At 43.6% G+C, this 13630-nt stretch overlaps 1 protein-coding gene across 1 annotated transcript in view; it reads left to right on the forward strand.

Moving 5' to 3' along the window:
• Positions 1-13630, forward strand: part of LOC133515260 (DENN domain-containing protein 1A-like) — a 186180-nt gene that overhangs the window by 79821 nt on the left and 92729 nt on the right. Inside the window, 3 exon segments of the mRNA XM_061847627.1 lie at positions 2700-2810; positions 4284-4384; positions 11919-11964. Of these exon segments, the coding sequence (XP_061703611.1) occupies positions 2700-2810; positions 4284-4384; positions 11919-11964 (258 nt within the window).

Below are 13630 nucleotides of genomic sequence, written 5' to 3' on the forward strand. Positions count from 1 at the left end.
TACTTTACAGTCAGTAACCTCCTTCAGATTACATCGTCTGTGTCACGTCCCATCGGAACGAGAGTAGGACCCAAATGCAGGACTCGGACGATGCCAGGTAGTTCAAGGAGAAACGTTTATTATATGCCGAGGTCGGGGATCGAGCAGGCAGTCCGGTGCAGCAGCGGTAGTTGGGAGGTCGGGCGAAGAGAGCAGATGAGCGGACAGGCAGGAGTCGGTACACAGGGGAACAATCAACGCAGGCAGAAGTATCAAAGGAGTCAGGCTTACAAGGTTGGTCGGAGAACATGCGAAGGTTGGTACACACAGGTTCGATCAGGGATACCGGAGCACACGAACGGGACATGAAGATCAACGAACTGGCGCCGGCCAGTTGTCATCGCGGTCATATAAATCCACAGCATAATCAGGCTGCATGAGGCGCAGGTGTGCACCTTCCAATCAGCGCACCTGCGCGGACACCCGCACAGCTCGTGCTGGAGCGGCAGGATCATGACAGTCTGCACAAAATATAATCCACCTGCGTGCTTCTAGCTCCGCTCTTGTAGGTCACTATATGTTCCTCCCTCTTCTGGAAATAAGTGTTCACTACAGCCATCTCCATCCTTTTTGCAAAGTCTACCACCATCTATCCCTAAAAGTTCCTTTCCTGGATGCCGTACTTACCCATCACTTCTTCATCGCCCCTGTTTCCTTTACCAATATGTCCATTACAATCTGCACCAATCACAACTCTCTCGCTGTCTGGGATGCTCAGAACTACTTCATCTAGTTCCTTCCAGAACTTCTCTTTCAACTCTAGGTCACATCCTACCTGTGGGGCATAGCCGCTAACCACATTATACATAACACCCTCAATTTCAAATTGTAGTCTCATCACTCGATCTGATACTCATTTCACCTTCAAGACATTCTTAGGCAGCTCTTCCTTTAAAATAATCCATTTCTCTTCCATCTACTCCGGGGTAGAATAATTTAAACCCTACTCCTAAACCTCTAGCTTTACCACCTGCTCTCTTGGATTCACAGAATATCAACCTTTCTCCTAATCATTATGTCAACCAACTCCTGAGCTTTTCCTGTCATAGTCCCAACATTCAAAGTCCCTACACTCAGTTGTAGGCTCTGTGCATTCCTCTTTTTCTTCTGACGATGGATCCGGTTTCCTCCTCTTCTTTGTCTTCGACCCACAGTAGCTGAATTTCCAGCGACGCCCTGCAGGTTAGCAGTGCCGGGGGCGGGCGTTGTTAACTCGGGCCACGACCGATCCGGTATGGGATTCTTTAGATGAACGCTCATATTTGTTTGGCACAGTTTTTACGCTGGATGCCCTTCCTGACGCAACCCTCTGCATTTATCCGGGCTTGGGACCGGCCTACAGATTGCACTGGTTTGTGCCCCCATAGGGCTGCATTTTGGGTTTTTGGTTTGTATTTGTTTTTTTAAAACTACTTACTTTATTCCCCAAGTTAAGGGTAGTGAGTCAGGTTTACTTTGTCTTGACTCGTGGCTGATGCGTTGACGGATTTCCCAATTCACGAATTGATGGCCGGACATTCTCTTTCAGAGATTTCTCGTACACAGCAGAATTCATTGTTCCATAAATTACATGAAAATTGTAATGGTCCTGAGGTAACAAGGCAGGCCCAGACCGTCACACGCCTACCATCATGCTTCACTGTTGGCGTAGTGTTCTTTTTAACAAATGCTGTGCCATTTTAACGCCAGATGTAACGGGCCGCATACCTTCCCAAAAGTAACATTTTGGACTCAGGAGTCCACAGAATATTTCTCCAAGAGTCTTGAGGATTATCAAGATGTTCTTTTGCAAATGTGAGACAAGCCTTTGTATTCTTTGCTGACAGGAGGGTTTTTTGCCTGGGAACTCTCCCATGGATGCTATTTTTGGCCAGTGTCTTTCTTATGGTTGAGTCACGAACACTGACCCGAACTGCGGCCAGCAAGGCCTGCAGGTCTTTAGATGTTGTTTGAGTTTCTTTTGTGACCTGGTTGAGTCATCGTCACCCTGTTAAGAATCATTTTAGTTGGTCGTCCACATCTAGGAAGGTTTGCCACTGTTCCCAGTTTTCTCCATTTCTGGATAATGGCTCTGACAGTGGTTTGCTGGAGCCCCAAATCCTTGGAAATGACTTGGTAAACTTTTTCAGACTGATGGATTTCAATCCCTGTTTTTCCTCATTTCTTCTTGAGTTGGTTTGGCTTGCGGCATGATACATTGGTTTTTGAGATCCTGTAGCTTACTTTACGTTCTCTGACAGATTCTCTTTAGGTGATTTCTTGTTTCAACAAGTATGGTGGTAATCAGGTTGGGTGTGGCTTGTGAAATTGAACTCACCTTTCCCAAATTTGTGGTTAGTCACAGTGACTTTGTGATGTAACAAGGGTGATGGGGATTTACCTTTTCACATAGAAACAGATAGTTTTGTAATTTTTCCCCTCATGGTAAATAAAATCATTGAGAAGATTTTGTATTTCCTTGGGTTGACTCTGAGTGATATTAAAGTTGGTTTGATGATTTGAAACCTTTGTGTGTGATAGATGTGCCAAAAAAACAGAAATCAAGAAGTGGGCAAATACTTTTTTCACACAAGTTAATCGAATAGTTTATTTTCCACTTCACTATGTAATTAAAATTTCACAACTAAGATATTTATAGTTTTGTTGTTTGTCTCTTACAGAGAAATCTTACAGAGTACTCTGTAGCCGTAGATGTCAATAACATGCTTCAACTCTACGCAAGTATGCTTTTTGAACGCCGGATCCTCATCTGCTGTAGCACCTTAAGCACTGTAAGTTGTAGTAATTTACCTTTTTTTAATTTCTTCACTTATTCCTGCTGTCGTTCTTGTATTGTTATTTGGTTGTATTTTTTTTTGTTGGTCACCACATCTTTAATCACCAAATCAAACCTATTGAACCTCTTTTGCATTTTGAAGAACGACTGTTGAAAAGTCCCATTAAAAGTACAATAAAAAAAACTCATTTCATCCAATATGAAATAAATTAGGAATCTGTCAGTCACCCAGAAAGAAGTTGATCTGCATAATCAATTATCTGGTTACATTTCAATGCAGCCATGTCCACAACAAATTATAGCGTACTTAGATTTGAAACAAGAGACTCATTCATCAAAGACTGGAAAAGGTTCATTTGCGTTCATTTGTAAGATTGAAATTTAATTACAGTATCTATGGAAGTAAAACTTCATATTCATCAAATATGCAGGCACCTGTCGCATACACATCTGTAAACAGTGTGTTGCTAAAGCCCTCCTGTTCCCACACCTATGGTCACAGTCCTTATATTGTGACCCCAACAGCAAGATCATGGATGCAAGATGGTGAAATGAGTTTCCTACACAGGGTACCAGGGCTCACACTTAGAGATAGGGTGAGAACTTCCAGGAAGGGCGAAGAGTCAAGCCATTCCTCCTTCACATCAAGGGCAACTAGAGGAGGTGGCTCGAGCATCTTGTTAGGATGCCTCCCAAGTAAAGTATTCTGGGCCCTTCCAATTGGGAGGAGGTCCTGGGATGACCCAGTATACAATGGAGAGACAATGTTTACCGGTTTACATAGGAACACCTCGGGATTTAAGGCACTGCCTCCATGACCCAACCCGGATCATTCGAATTAGATGTATGGATGTTTTACACCAGAGGTGCCCAGACTTTTTTACCCCAAGTTCTACTTTTCAAGTAGCCAGCCTCTCACGATCTACCAACGATGGGGAGCACACACACATTGCCGCAACTACCGTGGACAAGGCAAAAGAGAGACTATAGATAGGAGGCCAGCTTGCTAGAACGCGCCTTTATGTGCGTGCGATCGACGTATCTGCCACACCAGAATCAAGCGATGAGATGGATGATAGACTGACGTCTTTTTTTTTTTTTTTTTTTTTTTGGCACGCCATCATGCAATCAACCAAAACTGCTTCGGTGGTCGACTGGTTGATCATGATCGAAACATTGAGCACCCCTTTTTACAGTAATGATGGGCTTCTGAAGTGTTCCTTAAAAAGTACAGAATCACTTTTCAAGCACCACTTACAGATAGTAAAGTACCGTAACTGCATTGGCAACAGTTAAATAATATCTTGTCTACAAAAGACAATGCATGTACGTGATGTTTATTAGCTAATAATAATAATAATAATAATAAAAAGTTAACTTGCGTGCAAATAGTCTCTCTTCACTATAATCATCATACACTTCAGATTTTAAACTTGTTCCCACCCCCTCTTTTTGTTTTTCCAAACAGTTAACAGCCTGTGTCCATGGGTCTGCTGCCATGTTATATCCAATGCACTGGCAACATGTTTACATTCCAGTCCTGCCTCAACATCTTTTAGAGTATTGCTGGTGAGTTAATGGCTTTCACACAAATACTTATGATTTGATAGACGAGGTTAGAACGGAATCCCCCTGGACCATGATGTTCGCAGATGATATTGTGATCTGCAGTGAAAGCAGGGAGCAGGCAGAGGAACAATTAGAAAGATTGAGATACCCACTGAAAAGGAGAGGAATGAAGGTTAGCCGGAGTAAAACAGAATATATGTGCGTGAATGAGAGGGCCGGAGGAGGAAGAGTGAAGTTCCAGGGAGAAGACATTGCGAGGGTGGAGGACTTCAAATACTTGAGGTCAACAATACAGAGCACCGGTGAGTGTAGTAAGCAAAATAAAGAAACGGGTCCAAGTGGGGTGGAACAGTTGTGTGGTGTTGTATGTGACAGCAGAGTCTCTACTAGGATGAGGGGCAAAGTTAAACAGTGGTGAGGCCGGCCATGATGTATGGATTAGAGATGGTGGCACTGAAGAAACAACAGGAAACAGAACTGGAGGTAGCAGAAATGAAGATGGGAAGGTTCTTGCTTGGAGTGAATAGGTTAGATAGGATTAGAAATTAGCTCATTAGAGGGACAGCCAAGGTTGGATGTTTTGGAGACAAGGTTGGAGAGAGCAGACTTCGATCTTTAGGACATGTCCAGAGGCGGGAGAGCGAGTATATTGGCAGAAAGGTGCTGAGGATGGAGTTGCCAGCCAAAAGAGCGAGAGGAAGACCAAAGAAAAGGTTGATGGATGTTGTGAGGGAGGACATGAGGTCAGTGGGTGTCACAGAGGAGGATTCTTAGATGGAAAAAGATGACACGCTGTGGCGACCCCTAATGGAACAAGCCGAAAGGGGGAAAGAAAAAAAAAAAGAAGACACAAATACTTATATCTTAAAATTTGTATGTAAGAGTTCTTGGAGGACGGTTTTTTCTCCACGTGTTCGTTTAATTTCGGGGAGTGAGAATGTTGGTTATCCAAATACAGGCTGGAGAAGATGAACAGTTTCTTCAACTCTTTTACTTACAGAATATTCCGGGCACAAATGAGTTACAGACAATGGCTGTAGCAGATCAAAAGTGCGAAGATACAGAGGACTTGCAGCATTCTGATTAATCAAATGTTTTACCACTACGCTCGCTGTTTCAAATTTGCAGGGATATGCTTCTGGCTATCCTGAAAAGGAATCTACTATAACTAGCAAATACTGGTAACCTGACACTGTTTTAATCATGTCAGTGAAATGCATTAAATCACCTGACCAGGAGCGTCCATGTCCAGATCGTGTACTCCCTGCGGTGGTTTTGTAGTAGGCATACTGCTATACCTACTGCAAACGCTGCAGTCCTGCAGTTCACCTTTAACAATTTGTCTCATAAAAGGATCCCACCAGGAGTGGAGTCATCTCAGATGGGCTTCAGAAATTAGATTTTTCAATTGTGTCTGAGATGGAATGCATTTACCCTCTTTTCGCCAGATGCCATCCTCATCTTTGACACCCCCTTTCGACTTCCACACACTCTTTTCTTCTGAACTTGCCTTTTCCTGCCACATCTCAACTGTTTCTACTCCAGTTGATTGTCACATTCAGACTCACATTTAGTTGGCGTGTTGGTCGGTACCCTGCATCTTTTTTTGCTGCTCGATCTGCTGATTCGTTTTCTGCCAATCCAAAATCATTAGTTTGAGAGTGACCTCTGCATTTTATTACTGCTACCGCTGTTGGGAGCAGCAAAGCATCTCGCAATTTGAGAATGTCGTCCTGATGTTTAATGGGTGTACCGGTTGCAGTTTGGAAATTGTTTCGGTGCCATTCTTTTAATGCAACATGGACTCATGTGTGGATACACTGAATCTGTGTGAATGTTTACTGACTGGTTTTCTGCTAACCTGAGAGCTGCTGTCAATGCCAAAATGTCTGCTCTTTGTGCTGACTGTGAGCCTGAAATTCTTACAGCTTGGACTTCTTCAAAACCTGTTTCTCTGGGTTGGGTTACTGAAAATCCAGATTGGAGGCCATTGTTGCACTTGAAGCAACATTCGTCTATGAAAAGAATCAAGTCCGGGTTGTCAAACGGTGTCTATTCATAGAGTTCAGTGCGGTTCTCCTTTGAGCAGACGTTCAGCCATGTTTACTTCATGAATAAAGAGAATATGTGGGTGTATTAAAATCGCCTCAATTTTCCTCCGTCTTCTTCCTGGACTGTACTGTGTGATGTTCCCACACTGTCGACTTCCTCCTTTCCCCTTCTGATAAAGGGCAGCAGAAAAACTGCTGACCTTTACAGACACATCAAGATCAAACATGCGGCTGTAATCAGGAATCGCAAGAGCTGCACCAGTGGAAAGAAGAGAGCAAAGACCTGGTGGCTTCAAGACAAGAAGTTTCAGATGGAGTTGCCAGCAAGAGGTCATCCACATACTACACCAGGAGAACTCCATGAGGGAATTCAAGCAGAGACAGCAACTGACTAACACGGTTGTTGAAGAGTCCGGGGGAAAGGACAAAACCTTGAGGCAGGCGATTGTAAGAGTAAACAAACACCATTCCAAAAGCAAAAAGGGATGGAGAGGAATGCAAAAGAAAGCAATAGCCAAGTCAATGCAAGTGAAATGAGTGTGGGCTGATGTAATTTGGGACAATGTCGAGTGAGGGTTTGGGACTGGCAAAGTGGGAGTTAGAACGGCCGCATTAATTGCTCGCAGGTCATGGACCATGCGAAACTTTCCAGTGTCTTTTCAACGGGTATGGTGTCCATCAGAAGCTGGTGCTCCAAAACAGAAGTTGGCAAAAATGTGTGAGACTGAATCCAATAAGCATCAAATGATGAGGAATAGAGCAATTGAGAGTGAAATGAATTTTTCCATTCTGTGGCCTGTGTGCATGCCAGGACAAACGGACCTTCACTGTGTGCTGAGGTGAAACCATCAAGGAGACATGTGGGTGATAAGGAGGCATAAAAGGATCTGCCATCATATACCATTTGAGTCGTTCAGGAGTCAAGAACATTGAAAAGGCGATACTTGGTTTGCCCGTCAACAAAATCAATGCATACAATCAGTTACCATATCATAAGATCTGAGGTTACGGACCCAAGGTCACCAGAGAGTCCAAAAGTGCTCAGCCTCGAGCCAACCTTCTTCTTTTCCTTTAGGCTTGTCCCATAAGGGGTCGCCACAGCGTGTCATCTTTTTCCATCTTCGCCTATCTTGTGCATCTTCCTCTCTTACCCAACTGCCCTCATGTCTTCCCTCACCACATCCATCAACATTTTCTTTGGTCTTCCACTCGCTCTTTTGTCTGGCAGCTCCATCCTCAGCACCTTTCTACCAATATACTCACTCTCTTGCCTCTGAACATGTCCAAACCATCAAAGTCTTCTCTCTGGAACCTTGTCTCCAAAACATCCAACTTTGGCTGTCCCTCTAATGAGCTCATTTCTAATCCTATCCAACCTGGTCACTCCAAGCGAGAACCTCAGCCTCTTCATTTCTGCTACCTCCAGTTCTGCTTCCTGTTGTTTCTTCAGTGCCACCGTCGCTAATCCGTACATCATGGCCGGCCTCACCACTGTTTTGTAAACTTTGCCCTTCATCCTAGCAGAGACTCTTCTGTCACATAACACACCAGACACTTTTCGCCAGCTGTTCCAACCTCCTTGGACCCTTTTCTTCACTTCCTTACCACACTCGCCATTGCTCTGGATTGTTGACCCTAAATATTTGAAGTTATCCACCCTCGCTATCTCTTCTCCCTGTAGCCTCACTCTTCCCCCTCCACTTTTCTCATTCACCCACATATATTCTGTTTTACTTTGGCTAATCTTCATTCTTCTTCTTTCCAGTGCACGTCTTCATCTTTCTAATTGTTCCTTTGCCTACTCCCTGCTTTCACTCCATATCACAATATCATCTGCAAACATCATGGTCCAAGGGGATTCCAGTCTAACCTCATCTGTCAGCCTCTCCTCAGTCCTCTCAGTATCCCACTTCTTCTTCGCTAATCTCTTTCCTTGTATGACTCCCTGTATTTTGGGGTTCCACCACCAAGTCTCCTTCTCCTTTTTCCTACCAAAAGACACACCAAGTACTCTCCTGCCTGTCTCTCTGATTACCTTGGCTGTCGTTGTCCAGTCTTCCGGGAGCTTCTGCTGTCCATCGAGAGCCTGTCTTACCTCTTTCCGAAAGGCCGCACAACATTCTTCCTTTCTCAGCTTCCACCACATGGTTCTCGGCTCTACCTTTGTCTTCTTAATCTTCCTACCCATCACCAGAGTCATCCGACAGACTACCATCCTATGCTGTCGAGCTACACTCTCCCCTACCACTACTTTACAGTCAGTAACCTCCTTCAGATTACATCGTCTGCACAAAATATAATCTACCTGCGTGCTTCTACCTCCGCTCTTGTAGGTCACTATATGTTCCTCCCTCTTCTGGAAATAAGTCTTCACTACAGCCATCTCCATCCTTTTTGCAAAGTCCACCACCATCTGTCCCTCAAAATACCTTTCCTGGATGCCGTACTTACCCATCACTTCTTCATCGCCCCTGTTTCCTTTACCAATATGTCCATTACAATCTGCACCAATCACAACTCTCTCGGTGTCTGGGTGCTCAGAACTACTTCATCTAGTTCCTTCCAAAATTTCTCTTTCAACTCTAGGTCACATCCTACCTGTGGGGCATAGCCGCTAACCACATTATACATAACACCCTCAATTTCAAATTTTAATCTCATCACTCGATCTGATACTCTTTTCACCTCCAAGACATTCTTAGCCAGCTCTTCCTTTAAAATAACCCCTACTCCATTTCTCTTCCCATCTACTCCGTGGTAGAATAATTTAAACCCTGCTCCTAAACTTCTAGCCTTACTACCTTTCCACCTGCTCTCTTGGATTCACAGAATATCAACCTTTCTCCTAATCATCATGTCAACCAACTCCTGAGCTTTTCCTGTCATAGTCCCAACATTCAAAGTCCCTACACTCAGCTGTAGGCTGTGTGCATTCCTCTTTTTCTTCTGACGATGGATCCGGTTTCCTCCTCTTCTATGTCTTCGACCTATAGTCGCTGAATTTCCACTGACGCCCTGCAGGTTAGCAGTGCCGGGGGCGTTATTAACCCGGGCCACGACCGATCCGGTATGGGATTCTTTAGATGAACGCTCATATTTGTTTGGCACAGTTTTTACGCCGGATGCCCTTCCTGACGCAACCCTCTGCATTTATCCGGGCTTGGGACCGGCCTACAGATTGCACTGGTTTGTGCCCCCATAGGGCTGCATTTCAGCCTCGAGCCAACTACTAGAGTCAATATCCACTCTTGCTCAATAGATGTCGGCAGTGGCGCATGCCACAGGGCGTTGTTCAACAAGCGGAAACTTGGCAGAGGCGGTAGAGCAGCAGTCGGTGTTACCATCCGGAAATTCCAGGATAAGTCCATCAGGGCTGCATCTGATGAGAGGGCACGTGGCAATGAGATATCTGGCCAAAAGATTGACTGGCCAGTTCGGTGCAAACACAAAAGAATGCAAAAAAAAGTCTGAAAAACATTGAACAGTCACTGGAGTTGTCATTTGCAGGGCAGTTTCTTCACCCTTGAATCCAACAAGTGAGATGCTTTTTCTGGTAAGAGAGGTATCAGGTGGCAGGGCTGGATCCTCCTACCGTCAGGATCATCAAAGGCTCCTGGAGGCCTAAGCATATGAATTCAGGGCACCATCCTTGTTGCTGCTGCGGTAGCGCTGATGCTGTGTAAGATGTCCTCTCTCTCGGGATTGGTTGTGACCTCGTCGATTGTAGCCACGTACAGGTTGTTGGCCTCTGCCTCTCCATCCGGACGCTTGAGGTCGCTGTCTGCAAACGCAGGCCCAATGACAATTCGGAATTGTCAAAAAAAATCTTCTCAAAACACTAATAAATGAGAGAATTTAACATCACATTGTCAAAAGAGAGTCCATATTACATAACCTATTGGATACATTGTTAATGCAAACCAGTGGATTTCCTCTTTAAGCAAAGTCCAAAAATATAATGACACGTCAATGGTAAAATAAGACTGATTTTTGTATTTTCTCCAACTGCTCGTGATAACCAACTGCTTTATAAAGATCATGCACCTATTCCATAAAATCACATATTTTTGTTTACGTTGCCATATTGCCGGTCAAACAAAGCATTGTTGAAAGTTAATTCCGTTGAGACGAAACAAAAATGTCTTATAGGACGACACCCAAAATTTTGCCCGATACAGTTAAACATTTAGAAGGTGATAATAAGCTAAGGTACGTGCAAAAATTAGAGACACTTGGCATCAACGATCTATACTTAAGAAATTTGTCTGTTGATTCGCTTCCCTGTCTTAGACAACTGGATATACACATGTTTCTGGTGAATAAGTCATAAAGATTTACACAGAAGAGTTATAAAACGTATAAAAGTCTGGACACATACAAATACTTTGTTGCTGGATCTGTTCTCAATCAGGAATAAATCCCACATAGTGATGGGCCCACTCAGATTTTTTTCCAATACAAATACCAACATTTAAATGAAAGACCCCTGGTTTTACACAAACTCGCATTCATTAACTATGATTGGGGGGAAAAAAATTAGGACAGGGAGTCGTCGTCTCTGTACACGCAAGAATATTGCTGTCATACATTAACCTCCGTAAACCTCTCTGTGACAGACGGTTTATTATTGTTTTTTAAATATGCATTGTTCTCAAATGAGTCAACTTGGCATTATAAATACTTGATAGTTTAAGATTGAGAAGAATAATTCCTACCTGAAATGAAATGATCGCTACGCAGGCGTGTGTATTTCATTGGGCACCATCCATCCTGTTTAATTGCCAAAATTCCTCGATCTTTTCTGGTCTTTTCACCTGGTATTCTAAAAAATGATCTATTTGAAGAACTGTCTTGTGCTGTTGGTTGTCACAATAGACAACAGGTCTCAGGCATTGTGAAAAATCTTCTCCGGTTCAACGACTCCCATCCTGCCAAGCAGCTTTGTTTGACCGACAATCCATCGATCTTTTCTGGTCTTTCACCTGGTATTTCATAGAATCATATCTTTGAAGAACAGACGGTTTATTATTTTTTAAAAATATGCATTGTTCTCAAATGAGTCAACTTGGCATTATAAATACTTGATCATTGAAGATTGAGAAGAGTAATTCCTACCTGAAATGAAATGATCGCTACACAGGCGTGTGTATTTTATTGGCCACCATCCATCCCGTATAATTGCCAAAATCCCTTGATCTTTTCTGGTCTTTTCACCTGGTATTCTATAAAATAATCTATTTGAAGAACTGTCTTGTCTATTGTGACAACAAACAGCACAACAGGTCTTGGCCATTGTGAAAAATTTGCTCTGGTTCAACAACTCTCGCACTGCCGAGCAGCTTTGTTTGACTGCCAATTTGGTGCGGTAAAAACGGTGATATCACGTTCACGATCTCTATAACTTATCTTTAGCTTCCATGTTATGATTTGTTCATTCTTACCAACAAGCTACTCTGCATTTTAAGGGATGACTTTCTTTTCAGTGCCCCAATGCCCTACCTCATTGGAGTGCATTCCAGCCTTATGGGGGTAAGTACTTTGCTCACAGAAACTATGGTGTTCAGTTGTGTTAAATATTTTGATTGAAGACCTGTCTCTCTCTCTCATCTCAATTCACTTTTATTCATCGAATTTTATAAACAACTGCACCTGAAGCAAAGTGCTGTATATAAATAAAACTCAACCACAAAACAGGAGACAATTTTAAAATAATAAAATGCAAGATAGCATGGTGGACGACTGATTTAGCACATCTGCTTCACAGTTCTGAGTGCCCGGGATTGGGATCTAGCTCTGTGGGACTTTATGCATTTTAGCTGCTAACAGGTAGACTGAAGGGAGTAAATTGACTTTCCACATAATCTACCATTCAATTGTTTATAGAAATAGAAAATAACTCACCACATTATAACTATTAGTATTACAGAAAGACCGTCACTGCCTACAGGTCTACATGTGGAAGTAAATGGATGACATCATGCTTTCCAGAATCATCTCCATCAGAGCCACCTATGATTGACATGGGTAGTCCATACGCTCCTTAAGGCCCGGAATGCTGCCTTCAGAGCTGGGGACGAGGTCATCTTGAGGACACCTCGGGCCAACCCTGCACATGGCATCAGAGAAGCTATGAGGCAGTACTCCAGGAGGATTGCCGATCCGCTTATCAACAGCAGAGACACTAGGAACATGTAGTATGGTGTCCAGGCCATCACAGACGACAAGCCTGGAACAATTCCTCTTCACTGCCGGATAATCTGACTTCTAATACTAATGACTTCTTTGCTCACTTTGAAGCAAGACAACACCACCCCAGCACAGAAGATGCCTTTTCCTTCCAATGGTCGGGCACTGCTGCTGCCTCCAGACAGCGTGGGGATAGCACTCAGAAGGACAAACCCAAGGAAGGTGTCCGGACCGAACGACATTCCTGGCCATCTCCTGAAAAGTTCACAGATTTCCTCACAGCCATCCTCAAAACTTCATTCAACCAAGCAGTCGTTCCGACCTTTCTCAAAGCCACCACCATCATCCCAGTCCAAAGGAAACCATCTCCCTCCTGCTACAATTACTAGAGCCTGGTTGCACCCATTCCCATCATTAAGTGCTTTGAGCGGCTAGTCATGGAGCACATCAAATCCTCCCAGGCCCCCATCCTGGACCCCAACCAGTTGTCATACAGGTCCAACCGCTAGACAGTAGTACCTCTGCTTCTGAAATTGATCGGTTCCGAGAATCATTTCGCAACTTGAATTTTTCGTAAGTAGAAATGCATTTTACATCTAAATAGCCTAATTCCGCCATCCTTCTTCAGGTCATTAAATATGGCAGTTGCATAATCTTTGGCAATGTCAGTAAACTATGTGCCTGTTTCATATTGCTTTGTTTTGATTGAAAAAAAACATCTCATCTTCTCACTGGCACTGGCCATCAATTTCTTGGAGCCACATGGTGAAAAAGATGAATAAATGTATACGGTACGGGTTTGCACAAGCTTATGATAAAAGATTCAGTGATGAAGATACAGGAACTTTATCACGGATAAAGACTGACATCCCTCTTACCCAATGGAGGGACGTGATACAAGGAAGATGCTATGTCATAGCCAATGGGAGAGCAGCTCAATCGCGCCACACAAACCAAGATACAGGAAGTGCATTAGCTAAAGATTGACAAAGCCAATGTGATGCCAGGA

Source organism: Syngnathoides biaculeatus, chromosome 17 (genome assembly GCF_019802595.1).
Source record: "Syngnathoides biaculeatus isolate LvHL_M chromosome 17, ASM1980259v1, whole genome shotgun sequence".
Classification (NCBI taxonomy): Eukaryota; Metazoa; Chordata; class Actinopteri; order Syngnathiformes; family Syngnathidae; genus Syngnathoides; species Syngnathoides biaculeatus.